This window comes from Narcine bancroftii, chromosome 1 (genome assembly GCF_036971445.1).
Source record: "Narcine bancroftii isolate sNarBan1 chromosome 1, sNarBan1.hap1, whole genome shotgun sequence".
In the NCBI taxonomy this organism is placed as follows: Eukaryota; Metazoa; Chordata; class Chondrichthyes; order Torpediniformes; family Narcinidae; genus Narcine; species Narcine bancroftii.
The window spans coordinates 294,398,883-294,422,982 of NC_091469.1; the positions used below are offsets into that span (position 1 = coordinate 294,398,883).

A 24,100-nucleotide genomic window follows, 5' to 3' on the forward strand; every position below is an offset into this window, starting at 1 on the left:
AAAATGAACAGCAGTTCATGCTTCAGTGGCTCCTGTGCGAATGGCTCAGGTCTATATTCGGGTCAGCTGATTGACAGCCGGCCAGATGGAGTCAGCCCTTAGGTGGTATTCCTGCAGGTACAGAGATCGCCCCCTGCAGTAGGCTGGTGGTCGTACCACCACAGATATTGCGCAGAGCAGTTCCTGTACCAAGCTGACACGATACTTTCTGCGATGCATCTGAAAACAATTGGAGAAAGACATTGGGGTCATGCCAAATTTCCTTGGATTTCTGAGGAATTAGAGGCATTAAAATGCACTTTCTTGGCCTTAGCATCAAAGTATTTGAACCAGGGTGAATTGTTTGTGATATTTATGCCAAAGCACTTAAAGCTGTTTGTAATCTCCACCTCATTACCATCAATACAAGCGGGGCATGTGCTCCTCTCCATTTTCTGAAGTCGAAGACCAGCTCCTTGGTCTCTCTGTCATTGAGGGAGAAGCTGTTGTCCTTACCCTGCCTCTAGGCTCTCAATGCCATTCCTTCACTCCATCTTGCCATTGTTTGACATCCAGTCTATGATGGTGGTGTCATCTGCAAACTTAAAAATGGAATTAGACCAGTATTTAGTCATGAGTGTATTGGGGTTATAGTAAGGGGCTGAGTGTGCAAGCTTTTGGGGTGCCATTGTTGAGGTTTTAATTTAATTTAGAGATACAGCATAGTAACAGGTTCATTCGGCCCATGAACCCGCGCTGCCCAATTACACCAACAAACTGACAATCCCCTGTACATTTTTGGAGGATGGGAGGAACCCAGAGTGTGCAGAGGAAACCCTCACAGACATATGAAAAATTGACAAACTCCTTGGAGGCAGCACTGGATTTGAACCCAAGTCGACTGGCGGTGTAATAGCATTGTGCCAACCGCTACACAAACCATGCCGTGGCAGAGGAGGTATCATTGATCACTGTATGGGGGAGAATGGAATCTCAAGGTTGTATGTGATGTACTGCAATAATAAATCTGAAATCTAATCAATCCTCATTCATTGTAGTCTGCATGTCAAGAGATTATCTACAATATGTCCATGAGTTTATTTGGGGCTCTGGTGTTGAAGGTTGAGCTCAAGTCATGAATGAACATCAGAAATAGTTGCAGGGGTTAGTCATTTAGTCCCTCAAAACTGCTTATTTTCTTTTTATCGTTTATATATTTATCTTTTCATGATATTTTCATGACCGATCTTTTAACCAAGCACTACATTCTTTACATGTGCTTTTACATCTTAATTGCTTTAAAATCCTCAAAATTTCCTATCGTCTTGGATTCAACTTAGTGACTGAACTTGCACATGATTTTCTCATCTGTGAGCCTTCCCAGTCCCCATTAGATGAAGACACACCATCCAAGGAAATAACATCCTTGCAATGATCCTGTCAAACCTCTTGACAATTTTGAATGCTTCAGGGCACTATATGAATTTATGTTTTACACCTTTTTGGAATAAAGACATTTCCCCAGAAATGAAAGACTGAAATTACATAATGCTTCCTTTATCTTACAACGATAAAGCCAACCTTTCCAAAAATTGACTTCAACCACAATCCTTAATCAAGATTCCACATGTGATGTACTGTATGCTACAGTCTAAGGCAAAGATAAAAACGATTAAAAAAAATCCTTTATGCATTTGTGGATTAATTTAACACTTGTACCATTATCTCAGTTAAATTACCTTGATGAAAAGACCTTCACTTCATCTGTCACCACTTCTTTAAAATAATAATGGATCGAGAGGATTAGGTATTATGTTCTGTCTAGACGTCAGAGAAAACGAGCATGTCTTTGAGAAAAGAGAGTATTTAATCATTTTTAACAAAGGGCAGGTTTGGAAAATGTCAAATTCTACATAGGCACTTTTCAGCTGGTGTCATTTGGTAAACTGATTTTTTTCCACCCTTGCCATGCCTCCAGCTATTTGTTCTTGAGAAACAATAGTGTATTGTTGTTGAAATTAAAGATACCACTTAAAGTCTTTTGCATTTCTGTTCGACAGACTGTTCGGGGTCAAGCCAAGTGCGAAGCAATCGCCTGTCACAACAGCTGAAAACATGAAGAACTCTACAGTCATTTCTAATCCCCATGCCTCCATGAGCCAGCAGGGTAGCCTGGAATCTCCCCCCTCATGTTTAGGTAGTGGAGGAAGCAGCCCACTTTATAACAAGACCACAGACATGATACAGTCCCCCCTGGCTTCCAGTCCAGCCTCACTTCATTCCAATGGCACACCCTGGGGCACCAGTCTAACCAGCTCCTCCACCATTAGCAAGGAAGGCCCAGGTTACCAGTCAATAAACAGTCTGCACACCAGCTGTGAATCCATTGACGTGTCTCTTGGCAGCGGAGGTGGGATCAGTCATCACAACTCAACTGGGGGCTTGATCCCTTCCTCCAAAGATGATTCACTTGCTTCGTTTGCGAGGACCAACAGCGTGAAGACAACTTTGCCGGAGAGGTAGGAAGTGAAGCACTGTCACGTTGTACATTTCTATTGGCTGCTAATTTCTCCAGGGATTTCATTTAATGAATGCTGTTGTGATTATGTCATTCAAATAAAAAAAAGCTGGTAAAATGTGGGACAAAAGTTTACGGTAGGTTGCCATTGTTGGTACGTGCAATTGAGAAAAACGGAAAGGTATGCAGTGGGGAAATTCGAGGCAGTTGTCAGAGTAGGCTATTAGTTCAGCACAGCACTGTGGGCCAAAGGGGCTGTATTGTGCTGTAGATTTCTATGTTCTAAGCTAAATTGGTTCAGTCCATTTGGCGTTAGTTATAGGTCCCATCCAAAAGATCAGTTAAATCATTTAGTATTGTACAGCAACTTGTGAAAGCACAGAGTCGGCAGTATTGACCAAAATTCCTACCAGTGAGATCAAAATATCACTGTAATACGACATACAGTAAAAACCCTGGTATCCAGCACCTATGGGGATTGGTGGATGCCGGATAAGTGTATTTTCCAGTTGCTTGAGATTGTATGATTGGTGAACTAACAGTGAAATGCACCAATTTTAAACTTATGTATTTTTTACTTATTTATTTTCCACGCTTTTTGGTGGCTGCTTGAGGCTGCCGGTTGCTTGAATTCCAAACAACAGGGGTTTTACTGTATGGGTTTATCTTGAGCTTTTGACCTTTTGTGTGCACAATGATATTCTGAGCTCGTAATAATAATTCTTGAACATATCAGTCACTGTGAGAGTGAATAGATGTCTCACAGTTTGGAAGCAAGTGGAATGGACAGGGCTTCTGTCCTCGATGAATGAAACAGAAGACGAACGATGGTTGGTGTAGTGGTTAGCGCAACGCCTTTACAGCACCAGTGATCGGGACCAGGTTTTGAATCCCACACTGTCTTTAAGAAGTTTGTACGTTCTTCCCAAGTCTGTGTGGGTTTTCTCCGGAGGTTCTGGTTTCCTCCCACTGTTCAAAATGTGTCAGGGGTGTAGGTTAATGGGGTGTAAATTGGGTGGCACCGATTTGTGGGCCAAAAATGGCCTTTTACCGTGCTGCATGTCTAAAAAAACAAACCTAAAGTTTTGTCTGTACTTTTTGCAATTAATTATTAATCTTCAGATCAGGTCTTGGTCTGGAATTTTATCCCTTGCAGACAGAATGTGTCAAAAGTCAATTATGGGTATCCAATCACATGAAACTCAACTTCCAAATGAGACAAAGCAGCAGAGAAAGAATATCTTCATTGCTCTCACACACTGCTAGTCTAGTGATGGAGATTTTGGGAATGACAAATCGTTGGTCAGAGTGAAACCTGCTGGTTGAATCACCATGGGATGTTTCATGATCCTTTCCAAGACAGGCCTCTATCTGATTAAGTCTCTCTTGATTAGGTTCTAAATGAGGTGAACTATTCCAGAGGGTTGAATCTCCTGAATATACTATGATTTTACAGTCTGTTTCTATCAATTGCAGTCATAAATCAAATGAATGAAATGTCACATAAACATTTCCTTATCTTATCACTGCTTGGAAACTTATTCTTGAATTGAATTTTGGTAGCAGAGTGCACAGTTTAGCATGGCCGGGGAATCTTCAGCTACACACTTCACATGTGTTCCCATCTGGAACAAAATATTCTCCCACGTAAAATTTTTCAACGAAATTCCCTTAGTTAATTTGCTGAAGTTACCAACAGTTTGATTTCAACTAAATGAGCAACCACATAGAAATCAAGACGGCAGCAGTTTCAGCATTACATTCAGGGCCGAAGGGCCTGTACTGTGCTGAAGTGTTCATTGTTCTCAGTTCGTGCTGCTCCTATGTACCTCCACGAACCTGGGTTTGATTCTGATCCCAGATGTTGCCTGTCTTTCTTGCTGTGACCACATAAATGCTTCATCTATCTCCTGGGAAGTGCAGAGACAGACTGGAGGTAAATTGACTACTGTCAATTGCCATTGGAGTAAGTGGAAAGCAGAGAACGAGGGACAGGTGAGAGGGATTAGGTTTACACAGGAATTAGTAAGGACATGAGACTGGTGCAATGCAAGTGGGGAAATGAGCCAAGTGGCCTAGGTTGAAAGAAAATATGTAATAAAATAATATAGCTTTAAAAAACTTTACCGTAATTTTCATTATCAGCTTGGTTGCATATCAAGAATTAAAAACAAAAATTTAAACACAAATATGTGGGTTCCTAAGGAAATTGATGTTAAAATTGCTAATTGCATTGGCATGATGTTACTTCTGGGCTGTGTCCAGAGTTCGACCAGGCTCCCAGTGTTTAACAGAGCTTGTTGATACTACTTCGGCCATGGACAGAATTCACCAGTCTGAAGTGTGTGATTACTTTTGGGCTGCCTCTTTTATTCTTCCACTCACTACTGCTCCAATAAAGCAAGAATTTGGTAACTAATGTTGTACTCACAGATGCACTTCTGCCTAGGCAGAAAATTATCAAGAAGGGATTGGCAAGGAAATTAAGGCCTCCCTCTGCACCACATGTTCTGACAATCTCCTGCGTGCCTGTGCAGTATTGTCAGGCCGTACGGATCCACCAACGCGCACCTTGCTCCAGTGTGGCCTGACATCACCCCTCCATGTAATGACAAACCATTGCCATTGCTTGTATGATATCAAGTCCAACTCTTTCCCCCTTCTGACCACATCACTGTGACTCCAAACTGCCTTTCTTGATGTATGTCTTTAGCCAGGCCAAATCTGTGTTTCCATCAAGTACCCACATTCTAGAATTCCCATGAACATTGTGTTCCTGGCACACCTTGATGCAAAAAGCTACAGCTTCCACGTATGAGGCAATAAATGAGAAACTCTCTGACTGATCATTAGCTCAATAAGATCCATATGTCATATTTCTCCCTTTGAACAATTTGTTTCTATATTTGCATTGTTCTTTCCCACAATAAATTTTCATTCATTTACAGATTTATTTTTGTCTTACTTGTTCTAAAACTTGTGTTGATGGAAATTTAAATGAACCAAGCATCTAATTTTGCTGTCATAGTAGATGAACTTATTTTTCAGAGCTGCTAACATTAGATTTTTTTTCTCACACCTTCCTTATCCAAGTGCTAATCTGTCTTTTCTCTCTTTGTTTTTCTCTGTACTCTTCGATTTCGGCTGTAGCCCTCTCTCTTCCCCAACTGCTAGCCCCAAATTCAACAGAAATACCTTACCAAGGAAACAAGACAGGTAATGCTCTCAGTCTGAATCAGATAATTAATTCAATCAAAGGCATCCCTGTCCTCAAGGATCATCTGGGAGTATAATGAACTTCTGGACAAATTTTTCTCTGAATGCAATTTTTAAAATTAACTTGTGTCTCTGAATGCAATTTTTAAAATTAAATTGTTTGGTCCTGAACTATTCGAACCTCACATTGATCCTTTGAAATTTTGAGATGTATGGTATTTCAGATATTTCCCAAAGAGACTGTTAACTTTCAAATAGATCTTAAATTCTGCAATATTTATGTGGAAAGAAGAGAGGAACCTTTCTACAAAAATGATCCTTATAGCCTGAGTTGAACTTACTTGGTGCTATAATACATATTTTACATAAACCTCCAGTCCAGTATGATAGAGGTTAAGGCAAAAAGCGTGTCCGTTGTTCCAATCCCTAGTCAATTTGTAGTTTTTCACCTGGATCAACGATAAGGGCCTGGATTGACTGATTGGATGTTTACCCATAATTCCCCAATAGTCTGCATCCCCGATATCTTCTGATTGCTGACTACTGACAGGCTTAGGCTTGCCTAACTCCCAACTCCACACTACTATTTTTGCAACACAGTCATCACCTCTGTACAAAATGTCCCAACTTTGGTTTCACAAGTGTTTGATGTGGATCACCCCTTGGTGATGCTTCTCATCTGCATCCTTGTTTGGGGTGGGGGGGGTGATGTCATTGGATCTCGTTGTCAATCACCTGGAGGGAACGAGGAGTTTGAAAAAAAATCGTTAAATAATTTTTTAAAATGCTTTTGAAAATTACAACCTGCTCGTGTCTTTTAATCGTTTGCCACACACTTGGCCTGAGAACCACTAAGGGTGCCGCTGAGGTATTAATGTAAATATTACCATTGGCCACCAAGCTTCAACAAACCCCAAGAAATGTCTAGTCATGCCGAACATCTTGGTAAGCCTGGTTCGCTGAATGACGTGGTGACAAGTCATCAAATGCTCATGGGACTAACTGCACTTCCAAGTGGCACACTTTCAGCCAAGAAACAGCTATTTGGATGATAGCTGCCTAAACAATCATCAAGACAGCCCCACCAATCTGGCTTCCTTCAAAATGGAAATAAAGGCAAACCCTGCAAGTCTAATAATTTAGCCCATAACAAAATCAACAGGAGAGGGTGAATCAGTAAAGTCTGCAGATGCTGTGATTGCAATTAATACACAAAAGTGCTGAGGAACTCAGCAGCACCCAGAGGAGGAAAAACTTTAGAACCAAGGTTTTGGGTCTGAGCCCTTCGTCAAAGAACGAGCACAAAAACAGGCAAACACCTGAATGAAAAGGTGGGAGAGGAGGAAAGAAGATGCAGGCGGCAAGTACAGGCCAACTGCTAAGAGGCCGTAGGTAGACGTGGATAGGAAGGCGGGAGAGAAAAGCTGAGATTTTTATTAGGGAAGGGATCAGTTCTCAGAATGCAGAGCTGGGCAAAAGGAGACAGAGGGAGAGGGAAAAAGAGAGAGAGAATGGTGGGAGGGTCCAAAGAGAAACTGGAGAGGCTGATATTAAGCTGACCAGACGGTGGTGTTCTTCCAATTTGTAGATGGTCGCAGTAGGTCAGTGCACGAGACAATGAACAGTGGGGATGGGGCTGCGAATTGAAATGGGGTGCCGCTGTAATAGTGGGGATGTCATAGCGGTACCCCATTTCAAAACGCAGCCCAATCTCCACTGTTCATTGTCACTTGCACTGACCTACTGCCAACATCTGCTCAGTGCAGTGAATCCCTACCCTGCGTCCAGTCTCTCTGATGTAGCGGAGGCCACTAGATGACCACTGCAGATTCACTTGTAGGGCTGCTTGGAGAGCCAAATGGTTTAGAGGGAGGAGGTGTGGGTGGGAGAGTAGCATTTCATGTGATCATAGTGACAGGTGCCATTGGCCTGTGTTCCTTCACCAGCCCTTCTTCCTTCCTCCCTCTACTTTTTTTTATTCAGGCGCCGACCTGCTTTTTGCTCATACCTTGACAAAGGGCTCAGGCCTGAAACATTGGTGACGTATCTTTGCCTCCTATGGATGCTGCAGGCCCTGCTGAATTTCTCCAGCACTTCTGTGTAAAATCAACAAGATCTTCTGTTTCCCCCTCTTACCCATTGCCTCTTATCGAGAACACTCTCAGCTGTTCACCTGCATCATAAAACACTGAAAAACAAGACTTGAGTATTACTGATCCATGAAGATATGACACAGAATGGATGAATGAATTCAGGAAAGAGGGAAAACAGCAACAGGAAGGGGTCAATGAAATGAAATTGTTGGGGATACAGTAGAGGTGGGGGGGGGAGAGTAGGATAATACCCTTCATTCAAAATATGCCCTGGACGGCTCACCAAATAATAAATTCCTTCTGATCTTTTAAAGTTGAAAAATTTCAAAAAGAATATCGGGAATTAAAATAGAATTCGCGTGTTCCTCACAATACTTCCTATTAATAATGATTAATCTCAGGTGATCCTTGATACATGGTGCAATGGCATTCAAGGCTTTGGTTAATAACATATCACAGTGGTGTGCTACTGAGTGGATACAATTACGCATGTCGTTGCAATTGCCATCGAAATATTCTGGTGCACAGTCAAAATCAGCGTGCGAACTATATTCAGTTCTCTTGAGGACAAGTTGAAGGCTGGATTCTTTCAGTGTTGAAGGTTCATGACACGGAAGGAATACATTCACTGCATTTGAACTAAAAGTTGAACAGAGAAGCCGAGAAATTCAGGATTGGTTCTATGAAGTTGTGCTGACATGCCCTTCTCCAAGGCGTTGATTTCAGTGGAGAGGTACATTGTATTGTCACTGCGCCATGGAATGTTCACCACTCCCAATCAGAAATAAATGCCAAGAATTGTTAACCTTTGGACAAGAACATGTTTTTCCCCTTTATTTGCTTGGGTCCTCTGTTTAAATTGTTTTCCTCATCTCTTTCCTTGACACCCAAAATGCCAACAATGATCCCCCCCCACCCAAATAGAGACTTGCTTGACTGTGCTTTTGCGTTTTGATTCTTGATTTCTGTCCTCACTTTTTTTCTCTCTTCACTCCAACTTTGTGTTTCCTCCTGATAAATTATTGCCCCTTGTGCACAAGCGATGGAACATCAGCACAGCTACAGTTAGAAAAAGTTGCTTCTAAATGCCATTAACAATTCTTGACATGTTGACCAAGATGCTCACTGTTCTTGGCTTAAAGCTTCAAAGCTTCAAAGCTAACAACATCTTAAAATTCCTACTTAGTTTTTTTTTGTTATTCATAATCCCCCTTTTTTTCCACAGCCCTCAGGAGATTATTTTCTATTGCTTTGAAAGTTTGGAAGATCCCTTTGAGTGCCTGAGTTACCATGTTCATTGTTTGAGGAGAAGGATGAACTAATAGAGCTGTAGGCTTGTTAATTCATGTGATGCCAGCAGAGAATGATGTAATTATAATGACATGCACTTTTTAATAGACACTGCACTCTACTGCAGTTGGGCAAAGAAAAATGTTTACGACTTACTTTTCAATTGTGATAGGACTCTTTAATTTTATATGCTTCCCTGTCACCGTGACATTTGAACATTCAGAAGTAAACAGGTGCTATTTTTGAAATATTATTCACTATTTTGGTTTGCATTTAATTGAGAAAGCTGCACTTCCTTTTCATCAATTTTAAAAATATTTAGTCTTGGATGACTGACTTGTAAATAAAGTGTGAATTGTACACGTATCGAGCAGCACTAACATTTTCTCATGCAGAATTGTTCGCCGTGACTTGCCGATATTTATTTGCATCAGTTCCATGTCTATGTTGATGGTGTCCTATTTATGCCACAGTGACATCAATTGATCTTTCCTGTTAGAAACATTTCAAAGCCCAAATAATTTCAGACATAAAGATCAATCAGGAATATTAGATTTGATCCAATGCCCATTATTAGAAGAAGTTTGTCGCTGGATCTTTCAAAATTAAAAAACAAGGTTTCCTCAGAGCAGTCAGATGGAATCCTTTTGGTAGCAGAGTTGTCCTGGGTCCTTAATGGATATGTAATGGCTATTATGAGCAAAACCTCTTTCAACAAATGCTTTAGAAACCATATTCAGTGGCTGACATAATAAAAATCACCACAGGTCTAATTATGAAGCCTAATTGATGAACTAGACCATTAAATTCGCATTTGGATCATTGTTACTTCATAAATGCAACAATACATTTCAAATGTTATATTTTAAACCATTCCCTTAACCACAGAAGTGGCTTAGTAATGATGTTTACATTGACCACGATCTCTGTTATTCCTTTGAAAATGTCAATTCGTTTAAGTAAATGCCCAGTAAGTGCTGCGTGTATATTTACCTTAACATGGTGTTAAATTATCTTGAGCAACACTGCAAATAAAATGCATTGCGTCAATTCAACGAATTACACCAGGAAACGAACCATATGATATTGACCAGAGCATCTGTCATTTACACTTTGTTAATAATAGATGAAAATAATTTCATTGCTAATCAGGGAAATTTTGGGGTCTTTTTTAAGGATTTCTATGTTTTTAGTCTGCGGCCAGTGACCAGTTGAAAAAAAAATATCTCTGAAATACAGTAAAACCCCTGATATTCCAGCACTACAGGGATTGATAGATGCTGGATAAGAGAGCTTTCCGGTTGCTTGAGATTCATTTTACAATGCCTAACTGCATTAAGAATAAACAGTTTTTAAAAAAAAAACCTTAATATATTTACACTGAACAAACTTCCCTTGCATAAATATATAAACTTTAAAGCATTTTACTTAATTTTCAGTCACATTCTTTGAAAACGTTTAACCGTCACTGCATCTGCAGGTTCCTCCCCCTCCACGGAGCCACTCGAAAGATGAACAATAGCATCATAATTAACCTCTTCCCCCAATTTAAAGATAAAGTCTTACTAATATACTTAATAATATATTAATAAAGACTCCTGCTAAGCAAAGATAAGGAGACACTTTAAGAGTTACCCCAAATGGCGAGTTTCATCCTGGGTGACATTTTATTATTCAAACCTTATTCAAACAGCTGCTATGAACAAAGCACAACCAAGGCACTCCGCCGGCTGAATATTTGTTCCCATCTTCACCAGAGGTTCATGTGTTACATCAGAGCACATTTATTTTTAAAATTTTCAATGTGTATTTAATTTTTTTTAGTTAATGCCATGCAAGCAAAAAAATTATTTATTTCACCGCCTTTTTTTTGCCGGTGGTTTGAGGCTGCTGTTCGCTTGAATTCTGGATAACAGAGGTTTTACTGCACTAGAAAATTTGCAGCATGCACTTCATTCTTAGGTATATTTAAAATGATAACTTCTCGTTACCATTTTGTTTTCTCATAGCATATGGGACATTCAATTGATGAACAAATAATGTACTTATATGTCCAAGAGGTTATAAAGTTTCTACATTTTTTTCTATGTCGTACTAAAGTACAATTAACATAATTAACATCCTATTTTGTACTTAGCTTTCTTCTCACTCTCCCACAGTGATCCACAACTTGATAGGAATACCTTGCCTAAGAAAGGATTCAGGTATTGGTACTTACCTCATGGATATTGGTATTGGTACTTCCCTCTTGTGGCTGTGACACTAAGCACCTTGTTTTTTTTTCATGGCTGTTGGTGTGGGTGACATATAGCTGTTTTTTTTTTCCATGTGAGCTTTCTGATCATCTGCATTTTGCCTTTTTGCTTTAATTGTGCTCTCTCCCAGGCTGGATTTTGGAACATGCTTCAAGCTGCTGCGCTTTTTTTTTGCTTTACCCAATGTTTGTTTTGTGAGCATGATCAGAGGTGCTTTTACTGGCATGGCTGAGGTGGCTTGTATGGAGGCCTGGGCGCTGATAAGCTTTCTTACCATCAATTAACTCCTCGTTGCCTGAAGCTCTTTCCAGTGCAATGGTAACAAAGGATAAAAATTCAGTAGTGCAACAGCTCTACCTCATTATTTTTCCAGAGGGGCAATTTGTACTCAATCAGTAATCAAAGAAGTAGCTTGTGCATAAAACAGCAAAAAAATTATATTTCAGTGTAACTTTCCTGACTTTTAGTTTATTCTCCCCGCCCCAAACCCCCGATTGGTTTGAAAGAAGAGATCCTGTGTGAACGCCTGTATTATCTTTGATCCACTGAACAATTTTCAAGAAGTTGAATACATTTTTTCAATTTGAATTTAGGTCTGCCTCCTGATTCACAATGGATTCAAGTTCCTTTATTGTTAATAAATATAATTCACAAAATTTGTTCATTTTCGTTTGCACGTAAAGGCACACACAGAGACGCCAGTAGCCTGCTTCCCTGCCAAGAAGAGAATGAGAAGCAGGAGAGAGTCCCCACAGAGAAATCTAGTGTCCGTGAGGGCCCCACCACCTCCTCTGACGTCACTGCTTCCTGCACTCCCGTAACCCCCGTCGCCACGTGGCCTCCTCCCCAGGGGTGGAGCGCTAATTTTTTTTAAGGCGCCGGATCTCACCACAAAATGGTGGCGGGGATGGCCAATGCTTCAAAATAAACAGCGACAAGGAGGTCTCACGAGAACTAGCCTTGGTGGCTGCCATGTTGTATTTGGCGTTGCATAATTGAGAGTGAATGCTGGGACGAGGAAGGGAAACGAGTGTAGCGGTTGTGGAAGAATCAGGTTCCTTGTCTGTCACAAAAAGTGCTCAGCGGGTGGGGTTGGGGGGGTGCCATGACACCGATCCTGCTTGCATTTAATATACGGCCGTTGTTGAATTCCCCACTAATTAAAAAAATTCCCCACTTGTTTATTTTGCCTTTTTTTTGTGGAGGTGCTCGAGCGGCTCTCTGGTGAGCTCTGGCAGCCCTGCACCCCTGCTCCTCTCTATTCCAGCAGTGAACCCAAGCTCCAGGCATCCACATCATTCTCCTCAGCCCATGGTTTCAAAGCCCTAAGGGACCCCTGCTCACCATTGACACCCCCCCCCCACCCCATGAATCCATAGTCCTGACACCTGGCTCCTGTGAGCTAGTCTGCAGCAGCCAACCTGATGTGTACTTCAGCTGCTGATCACTGCTGTGGTCTCCTAAGCTCTCGGGTCCTCTGCCGGGCTTCTTCTCGGCAGGGTCGCATTCTCCAGGTACCCACCACCCTTGTGGTCCTTGCTGACGAGCATGGGCGCCGCCACCGTGGACACAGACCTCCATGGGTTGGTCATTATTTAAATAAACACCACTGGCCCCATATTTCAGACAGTTTAAACCTGTACGCAGTTATCATAGTGACCGGGCAGTAGAACTCTACAGAGAAGCACTGGAAGACTCACCTCCTCTCCCAGTTCGTACCAGGTCTACACCAGCAGCATCACTCAAGTTAATACAGCTGTAGCAGCACCGCCATCTTCATTTAAATTGTTTAAATTGCATTTTCTTAATGTTTTTAAGCCATCAATAAATCATTTTTTTTTAAGGTTCCAAGAACCTGCCCATAAATAACTTTAAAGCAATTTTCCAATACAATCATTATTTTACAATCGGTTTTGAGATCCAAGTATTTATAGAAGGGAATAAGGTCCTTGGGGATATCATTGTTGCCTCCCAAAGGTCTCCATATCAGGCAGACACACGAGCTTTCATCCCACAATCCAGCCAAGTCTAATTTGAGAGCTAAATAGGGCAGCATGTGAGGCAATGATTAAGTTCCAGATTTAACATTCAGAAATGTAAGTTCAGATGACAATTGGTGCACTTAAATTATATTATAAAATAAAACTGGAATCAAGAGCTAATATTGACCATGTCATTAAAAAGCCTTCTGGCTCAGTCGGGAATCTACCACCTTCACCTGATTTTGATGGCCTGTGATCACAGATCGGCACCAATGCGGTCAAGTCTTAGCTCATCAAACTGGCCACTCTCTCCCCCCCCCCCCCCAGAGCAACTTGGAATGGCCTAGCCAGAAATGGCCTCAGTTGATGGGCAAGCTAAAATGTGTGAGCTTTCTTCACCGGCTTCTGTTCTAAATGTCCACGTCTTCCACCCTGAAGCCATCGTTTGTTGCTGCCATGCATCTGTGGATGTTACTGATCTAAATGTCAATACATTTTTCTGGGTTTAGGCTGAGGCAGGGAGTTTGGGCTGATTGTCACTTTAGTTCATTCATAATTCTGGCCCTCATTGCAAATCTACATTCAAGCATTGTTCGCAGGGACTGAGTCAGAGGGCCCAATATCGGCACGGGAAATGTGTGTTATCATCTCTTGAATGTGTTTTTGAATTAGCAGCAGATTTAATGAGAAATTTTATGTCCTCACCATTATCCTTACTCCAAATTTTAAAGTACTCAAAAGTTTTCTAAGGTAATCTTTAAAAAAAAATCTTGCCTGCATGATGAAACAACCTTAATCTGTGGCAATAACCTCTTCAAATGAAGCACCTCAGTCTAACAAGTGAATTTTCAGGCACCAAGATGTTAAATTAATTAACTTGTTCATGAGCGACACTGGGGCACATTATACTGTGACTGTGCGTATTCAAGGATGCATGTTGCATGTGCCAACATCTAAAGCAATTGTGTGTACCTGCATTATTATTTTGTATGTTTGTTAGAACTTTGAGTTTGTTACAGCACATATGTTGTGATAAAAGAATCCAAATTTGAACAAGTGACTTAAGAAGATACAAAGATAAAGGAATCAGAAGCTTGGTGAAATTAACAGCTTTGAAGAGTTTGTTTAAGAGTGGTGGAGAGTGGAGGTGCTGAAGGATGGAGTCCCAGTGCAATGTCCTTAGCAACTAATGGAACACTGCTAATCTGACAGAGATGTACACGAGGCCAGGATTTTACAAGAATCATACTATATAAGCAGATCTTCTGTCCTGCCCAGGGTGAACGTGACAAAACTGTCTAAATTTACCATGTTATGTTTGCCGTTTCTTCCTCCCTCTTCTCCAGCTCTCCTTTGTCCTTTTAATAAAGTGATCTTGATATGATAAAATCCTTTGTTCCTTCTCTGTTCCACCTCAAAGAGGTGAGGAGAGTAGATGACCAGTTTATGGATCAAAAGAAAGCACCTTTCATGAACCTCTGAACACTCCAAAATCAATACTGTGCTTTCTGGAGTACAATAAGTGTTGGTATGTTGGAAACTAGTCAGACCATTTGAACGTAAAGGGCAGCACGGTTGGCATAGCAATTAACGCAACACTTGGGTTTGAATCCCGCCCTGTCTGTAAGGAATTTGTATGTTCTTCCCACCATGTCTGTGTGGGTTTCCCCCCGGGGTTTCCGGTTCCCTCGCCTCATTCAAAATGTACTGGGGCTGTAGGTTAATGGGGTGCCAAAATGGCCTGTTACATCGCTGAATGTTTAATTTTTTTTTAAATGAAAAAAAGTAACCTGCTCCTCAATCTGCTTCACATATGAACCAGTGCCTCTGCTCTTTGAAACATTTTCACAAGTGCTCTTATATCTAGCTGAGGGATTAGAAGGATCCTTCGCTGAGTCTCTCAGCCAAAAGATGAAATTACACCTTGGAGGTGTGGACAAGTTCATTAGGTCCTTTAGATATCAAAACATATCACTTGACATTTAAATTTCTTTATGGTATTTAACACCAAAATAAATGTTTTCGTACCATACCGAATTTATTTGGTACAGTAGCAATTAGAAATGACCTGAGATTCCTTCTTAGACTCAGTAAAGAATTTGTTTCTTGCAGTCTTTCAGGAGGCAGAATTAAAAATATGGCAATTTATTGGTTAATATCTATGGACATTTGGCTAATACATTTTTTTAGACAGTGATATGATAAAGAATTTTGATTCAGTTATCTCTAATTAATGTTTGTAAATTGAAATGTGCTTTTAAAAAATATTTATGTGAGGCCTTTCTGATAAATACCATTTATACCACTCTGCATTACTTAGTAAAATTATAATGTGAATTATAATGAGCTGTAATACAGAAGAGATCAATTTGACCTCCAGAGCAATCTAAAACCCGTACTTTTATCCTGCTCTCCCATTCCCATTTAAATTCCCCGCCTTATTCCCTTGCTGACATGTCTGACCATGGTCTCATGCATGACCAGATCGAGACCACCTACAAATTGGAGGTACAACACCTCATATTCTGTCTGGGCACCCTCCAACCACATGCATTAACTTCGACGTCCCCAGTTTCTGTGAGGCCAAACTCCCCATCTCTCTCCTTATCTTTATGTTTCCCTTCCTCCAGCTCCCCACCCTTACCTCTCTCTTGCCCTATCCCTCTGTTTCTTTTCCCCCAGCTCTGCATTCACAGAGCTAGCCTCATCCCCCGATCAGTTCTTAACTTTTTTCTCCTTTCCTTCTAAGCACGTCCAACTATGGGATCTCGGCTGTTGGCTTGTGCTCCTCCCCCCGCCCCTTATTCCCACAACCCCCCCACCTTTTTATTCAGATGCTTTCCTGTTCTTTGCTCATGAAGATTGGCTTGAACCTTGGACACTATGGGGCCAGTTGAGTTTCTCTTGCACCTTTGTGTTTTAACTCCCATTCCCCATTGTCTTTTATCTACCTCATCTGGCGAAAAGAGGAATCCTGAAATAAGTGCGAGTGAAGCTGTATTCCCCATATGTCATTGTGACTGCTGCTGAGAGACCGAGATCATTCATTCTGCAAAGAAAAGGGGCCAGAATCTGCTAAAGCAACTGATTAGGCCATGATTTAGCTCTCCCATTATCCATTGACATTTTTTTGCATGAAACTGCAGGAACTCCAAACGAACAGTCAAAATGGGCTCAGTCAGTGATCAACATACAAATCACATTGCACTCATGGCTGCACAGCTCTATCTCTGATAATCTCACATGTTTTACCAATTTTTTTTTAACATGGCTGTTTATCTAATATTATTTAAATGTTAAGGAAGAATCTATTTGAAACACCCAGAAGAAGAAAGTCCCATGATCTGATCAATCCATTGGCATTAGGTCTTTCATCCTTTACAAAAGTTACAGATTTAACAAAGCTAACAAGTTTATTTTGGAGTTGCGCAACAACTCTAGGTTATTTGTAAAGAACTTTGTCACACATGACATTGCCTGTAATCGCCTCTTACTACAAAGCACGTGCTGACAGTGAGAAGCCCACAGGCTCATAGTCCTAATGTATGGTTTTGTGATCATAATTGATGTTTCCACAGGTACACTCCTTCATCTCAACCACGAAGTAATGACGAGACGAAAGAGTGGCTGCGTTCCCACTCTGCAGGTGGGCTGCAGGAGAACAACAGCAGTTCGCCATTTTCTCCCGGATCTAGTATCACTTCACCCTCTGGAACGAGGTTTAACTTTTCCCAATTAGGTAAGAGTTTCAACTAAAAACAAATAGACTTCCATCTCTTTCATTGTCATCCAGGATTTTGATCATGTCTTTGGATTGGTAAAATGTAACTGAAAACTTGAGACTTGGAATTACTCAATGAGGTGGAATGAACCAATGCAACAAGATTTATTCTTACCCATTTTCCTGAAGCATTTGAATGGCTGTCATTCAGCAGGTTTAAGTATGGAATGGATAGTGGTTGCCCCAGTCACAGAGAAATACAGGATGGAAACACATATGTGCTTTTTGCTTTTTCTATCCTCATTTTCTCTTTGGCACCTATATCCGTATTCCCAACACCATCCTCTCACCCTTCCTATCTGTCTGTCATCTTTCACTCTTCCCGAGTTCACCAATCCCTAACTGGTCCCCTGTCTCCCCTCCTTGCACTGACTCTCTTCTCTCTATGCAGTCAGTCTTGATGAAGGGTTTCGACCTGAAATGTTGATGTCCCTTTTCCCTCACTGATGCCAGCAAATTGCTTTTTGCTCCAGATTCCAGCATTATTTGTGTATCTTGTGGCGCTCTAGTTTGCTTCCACCTGATCAACCCCATAAAACAAATAAAAATGAAGAAGGTTGTTGAAAAGTCCATGATATTGAGTCTCAGATATATCTGTTATTCCAAACCTCAAAATTAAAGCAGTAATTCAAATAGGAAATATCTTTCTTTCTCTTTAAAATATTTTTATTGAGTTTAACACAAACCCTTTACACAGGGTAAACTAATGATAACATAAATCAAATCATATCATATGCATGTCACAAATCAATTGTAAATGAGAAGTATAACCATATTATTACAAAATTTATTTCATTCAGGACATAAAATTCTATAATTATAATAATTAAACAATTAAATCATAACTCGTACTACATCCAAAAATAATATTGAATACAAAAATTATACAAGTAATATACTTAAAATACTTCACTGATGTGATTATATTGTTCTGTGATATGATCCAAAATCTGTAGATATATCTCAAACTCACTGCACATTCGGACTTTTTGACAGGAACAAATTGTGACAGCCTTAATTTACACTTGGTGCGTGTCATAAGACATAGGAGCAGAAATAAGTTATTCAGCCCATCGAGATTGCCCCACCATTCAATCATGAGCTGATCCATATCCCCACCCAGCCCCACTGCCCACCCTTCTCCCCATCACCTTTGATGCCCTGGCTAAATAAGAACCTGTCAGTCTCTGCCTTAAATAAACCCAATGACCTGACCTCCACAACTTCCTGTGGCAATCAGTTCCACAGATTTACCACTGCCTGGCTAAGAAAATTCCTCCACATTTCTGTTCTGTCCTTCAATCATGAAGTTGTGTAGACTTGTCCGAGGCACCATGGAAAACAACCGTTCTACATCTACTCTGTCCATGCCTTTCAACATTCAAAATGTTTCAAAGGGGATCTCCCTCATTTGCCTAAATTCCAACAAATACAGGCTGAGTTGTCAAACGCTTCTCATATGATAACCGATCACAACCCTGCGCTTATATTCTTTACCTCTTGAAATGAGTGCCTGCATTGCATTTGCCTTCTTCACCTCCAACTCAACCTACAAGTTTACTTTTAGGCTATCCTGCACGAGGGCTCCCATGACTCTTTGTATCTGGGTATTTTCAATTTTCTCCCCATTTAAAAAATTGTCTGCTCATTTATTTCACCAAAGTGCATGACTGTGCACTTTCTGACATGTTTTATTTGTCATTTCTCTGCCCATTGTCCTAATCTGTCAAATAAACAGACTTTCTTATCAACAGCGAGTCCGACCACTGCAGCCCAGATGAGCTTCTCAAATCCCAGCATGCTACGATGTCACAGTGTATCCAATCAGGATGGGTCACATGATCCGTACAGCGATTCCAGATTTCGGAACAGTTCCATGTCCTTGGATGAGAAGCATAGGACGATGAGCCGGTCCGGATCATTCCGGGATGGATTTGAGGAAGGTTAGTACCTGTGCATTGTACTTCATTAAAGGAATGTGGACATTTCAAAACACAAGATGTCTTGATCAATGAATCCAGCCACTGGAAATATTTGTGATTCCACAGGCCATCAGTAGAGTCACTTAAGTAGATAATATTCACATCAATTGTGATAAAACTGAAATATTTAGGCCTTTATAAAGAGACAAGTCATATTTACCAAGTGCAGGATGTTAAAAAAGATGCCTTCTCCAGATTCAGAGGCTGTAAAAACTTTGAAAGTATTTTGACAGGCCTCAGAATCAGAATTTATGGCCATGAGCATGTCACAAAATTCATTGCATTCACAGTGCAAATATTTATATAAACCACCGTATAAAATAAGTAAAACGAGTGCACAAAAAAGTAAATGACAAAGTTAGGCAATGTCTGTGGTTCATTGTTCAGTTTGGAATCTCATGGCAGAGGGGAAGAAGCTGTCCTGGCGCTGCTGAGTCTACATCTTCAGGCTCCTGTACCTTTTTCCTCATGGTAGTAGATGAAGAGGGCCTGGGCTGGGTGAGGGAGGTCCTTAAGGATAGAGGCTGCTTTCTTAAGACAGCTCCTCTTGTAAATGTCCTCGATGGAGTGATACTGCTGCCCATGATGTCCAGGCCAAGTTAACAACCCCTCTGGAGTTTTTCCTTGTCCTGAGCATAGGCACCTCCCTACCTGACAGTGATGCAACCAACCAGAACTCTCTCTGTGATACATCTGGAGAAGTTTTCAAGAGTCTTCGGTAATATACCAAATCTCTTCAAACTCCTCACCAAGTATAGATGCTGGCGAGCCTTCCTCATAATTGGATCAACGTGGAAGTTCCAGGACAGATCCTTGGAGATGTTGACACCCAGGAATTTGAAGTTCTTGACCCTCATTTGGAAGATTCAAGAGTACCCTCTGATAACATCACACCTCAAGCTTGAGATCCTCCTGTTGGATCAGCAAACCTTGTTGCATCCTCCATAGCAGCTGAATTGGGAAGAGCAAGGAGGTCTCTTGGTTTGATTCAATAACAGGATGGTGAATAGTAGAAGAACTGGGGAGACCCCAAGTGGGCATCATGCTTTTTCAATTTTTCCATGCTTTACTTTCTTCCCTTTTCTCTATTTAATATGAGAGTGTCAACAGCAAAGTCAACATTTAATATCTGCCATTAATTATCCTTGGGAACACTCTGGTGAGTTGCCGTCTCAAACTGCTGCTGCTTGTATTATGAAGACATTGTTGCGGTTTCACAGGGCAAGGAGTTTCAGGATTTTAACCACTGATGGTGGCTTCCCCATCAAACTTCAGCTGTGCCTGAGAGTCTGCAATAAAGATGACAGGGCACTGCAATAAAGATGACAGGGCACTGCTTACCTTTAAGCTGGACAATAGCCTGCTGGAATGGGGATGAGGATAACCAATGGCTGGAATCCCATTTGGCCTCTGTGCCCATGGGCAAGATAGGACTCAGAGGTCTGGCACTGTGAGATGAGGGTTTGGGTGTTGGGTGGAATTGGAATGAGCCCAATCATCAGTGGTGGATGGTTGGTAGGTGATTGTCATGGAGGTTAGTGCAAAGCAAAGTGGAGTCAGATAGAAGCCCAAAGGATGAAATTTAAATGGTCAAATTTCAGATATATTGTCAAAGTACATACATGACATGACATACAACTCTGAGATTCTTTTTTCTGCAGGCCTGGCAGAATCACCACTAATTAGTAGTGCAAAAAACTGTACTCAAGAAGATATTTGTAAACAAATAGAGAAATGTAACAAAACTGCAATACAGAGAGGAAAAAAAAATAAATGTAGTGCAAAAGTAAGAGTCCTTCAATGAGCCCCTGATTGAGTTTACTGTTGAGGAGTCTAATGGTGTGGAGATAGCAACTGTTCCGGAATCTGGTGGTGCGGTTTTGTGGCACCTACACTTCTTTCCTGATGGTAGCAGTGAGAACAGAGTGTGTGCTGGGTGATGTGGATCCATGATGATTGTAGCTGCCCTCTGACAGCAACGTTCCCCGTTGATATTCTCAATGGTGGGGAGGGTGTTGCCTGTGATGTGCTGGTCTGTGCATCTTTTGCAGGGATGGTAGGAGCCTCATCTACTGCTGTATTAGAAAGACCATACTGTCCCAGGAGTGCTCAATGACAGGTCCTCTTTGTACAAAATAGATTATGTTCTCCTGTGTGCCGGAGTAGTAGAATGGGTCATGCCTGGCATAGAGATGGACATTCCGACGTGCAGTCGAACAATCAAAAAATGGTTGTTGCTGTGTTTTGCACAGAAGAAAATTATGTTTAAGTTGCATAATGTTGGGAAAAGGTGCAATTTTCCAGTTCAGTTTCTGAGCAAATTTGATTTTGTCATGTTGACCAGGTTAAACAATTAAGTTACATCTTTTAAAACTAGTCTGATTTGACAAATTGACATTTTCATTGCAGTACTTCACCAGTCATTTTTAGCAACTGTCACTGTGTGAGCTTTCCTTTCATCTGATCCTTTGAACCTTTTCTCCGCACCCCTCTCCCAAAAAATTCAGGCTGACTTAATAATTCGAGGCAGTGCCCACATGCTGAGAAGTCGAAGCTGGCCAATCAGGGGCTAGCTACTGTACAGATTGTATAGAACCGGCAAGAACAAACCTTATGGTGCATCAAATCTGTGCTAAACTATTAGATTGCTTTGTCCCACTGATCTTCAACAGACCATGGTCCTCCATACTCCTCCTATCCATGTGCCTACTTCAGCTGGCAGCTCGTTCCACACTCTCACCACTCCGCGTGAAGTTCCCCCAAATGTTCCCCCTCAACAACTTATCTTTCACCTCTGTCCTCTCGTTCTTGTCTCACCAAACCTCAGTGGAAAATGGCTGGTGGCATTTACTAGATATTCCACATAATTTTATACTCCTCAATTAAATCTCCCCTTGTTCTTTTGCGCTCCAGAGACTAAAACCCTAACCTGTTTAATGTTTTCATGAAACTCAGTTCATCACATCCCAGCAACACCCAAGTAAATCTTCTCTGCACTCTTCCAATCTTATTGGTATTTTTCCTGAAGTTAGATGACTAAAGCTGCACAAAATACAGGTACACAATCCTTCATCTGGACATCTAAAATCTGGAAAGCTCCAAAATCCAACAAGTGGGGAGAGAGGCAGCAGCGCAAGTCGGGCGGGTGAGAAACCGGCAGTGCGAGTCGGGCGGGCGAGGAGGTGGGGAGACCTGCAGCGTGAGTTGGGCGGGCAAAGGGGGAGGACCAGCAGCGCAAGTCTGGTGGCCGAGAAACCAGCAGCACGAGTCAGGCGGGCGAAGGGGGGTGGGGGAGATGGCAGGGCGACTGGAAAGGGGTGGGGGTGGATACGGCAGCACAATTCGGGTGGGCTTAAATCTGGCTTTCCGAAATCTGGAAAAATCCAAAATTTGGAACCTACTGTCCCCCAAGGGTTCCAGATAAAGGATTGTGTACCTGTACTCCAAATTTAGCCTCACTAATGTCTCGTGCATCGTCACCATAACATTCCAACTCCTATACTCAATAATTAGATTTTGAAGGCCAGCGGACCAAAAGCTCTCTTCATGATCCCATCAATCTGTGATGCTTTGAGGCACATTTATATGTTTATCCAGATCACTCTGTTCTGCTGCCTTCCTCAGGGCCCTACCATTCTGTTTTAGTGATACTGAAACAGGGTTTTGCCAAATCCTGATACTGTTGTTGAATTCTACTCAGTGCAAGGTGTTCAATTTTGAGTTTCTCAGTACAGCATTGTCTGATTTCCTTTTGACTTTTGTCAGTTTCACTATTCTTTTTTCATGTGGCCTCATTGCTGGAAAAATTTCAAACACTTAAGGGAACTTCCACCACAGAAAATGCACGCTTCCAGCTGCTGGGAGTGTTGCTGGTGAGGAAATGGATGTTGCAAAGATAAAAGGAAGTTTGGTGTGTTGTAGGGTCGAGGGAAATTCGACATGCTCGGGAAAGAGACCTGTTCTTCGTGGAGCAGCCTCAGAGATCCTCAATGGCAAGAAGCTAGTGTGAACTTTCTGTGAATGCTTGCGCTTGAGGGCTGTTTGTAATGCAGGGATGACCCTGTAGCAGTTATTCTGGACTAGAGAAGGGGAATCCGCCCTTGAATATGGTACCTTGCGCTTGGGTGATTTGCATAATGCAGCAACAAGCTCCGATCTATGAGATGCGACAGAAATCAGCTGAGAGTGACCCTGAGGCAAGGAGTGGCCAGTGATCCTAACATCAATAGTCAGACCCGTTCCAACAGACGTGGCTTTAGGTGGTTTCATGTGGAGCCTCTGCCTTGAGGCCCACTAAATTCACGGAGAAAAATTCGGACACCCTTTCGTGGGGCAGCCCTGCAAGGCTGCTCTTGCGCTGCTTTCATGAAGACACCAAAAGGCAGTCGACGTTACACTCTTCAGGTGCGCTGAGGATGCTAAGGATCATTAGATGATTGAAAGTCGAGCGAGTACTATTCTGCAAAATCCAAACATGAGAAAAATAGAGATGCCTATAACCTTGAAAAGAATCTTTTGCGCTTAATAGTTTTTGTTCAGAGTTCATGCACAATATTCTTGGTAACTAAAGGGCTGACAGCATGTGAAATTACACCTCATTATCTTTATCAATCCAAATGAAGGGCAATGAAAACCAATGATGCCATTTAGCTGCTATTAAATCAAACCTTTGAAAGCAATTAGTTATTGAATTATTTGTAGAGTTGCTTTTCAAATTTAAATATTGCCTAACTGCTACATCCCTGCAAAGATCAGCAACTCAACCCAGACCCCTTCCAGCATCTATGGTTCAGCAGTTCTTCGAAGTGACATAGTTGGTCATTCAGTTCAAGTTCAATTTTATTATCAAATGATTCTTCATATACAACCAGATGAAACAGCGTGTCTCCAGATCACACACAATGCATAGCACATAATAATTACATATATACATGAAGATATCATTTAAAATAAATATAAAAATATTTTGGAATGTCTTACTCCGTAAGAGGATACCGTTCATCA

The 24,100-nt window shown here is 41.4% G+C and overlaps 1 protein-coding gene across 10 annotated transcripts in view; it reads left to right on the top strand.

Annotated features, from left to right (window-relative positions):
- nav2a (neuron navigator 2a) overlaps positions 1-24,100 on the top strand; it is a 411,462-nt gene that overhangs the window by 309,014 nt on the left and 78,348 nt on the right. For 7 of the 10 annotated variants that reach the window (XM_069904824.1, XM_069904838.1, XM_069904846.1 and 4 more), the window contains 4 exons: positions 2,040-2,498; positions 11,256-11,300; positions 16,912-17,072; positions 18,869-19,057. In XM_069904824.1, coding sequence (XP_069760925.1) covers positions 2,040-2,498; positions 11,256-11,300; positions 16,912-17,072; positions 18,869-19,057 — 854 coding nt within the window. Of the gene's footprint in view, positions 1-2,039; positions 2,499-5,647; positions 5,714-9,530; positions 9,578-11,255; positions 11,301-16,911; positions 17,073-18,868; positions 19,058-24,100 lie in introns of all 10 variants that reach the window. The other 3 variants (XM_069904830.1, XM_069904885.1, XM_069904879.1) reach the window with 2 other exon arrangements.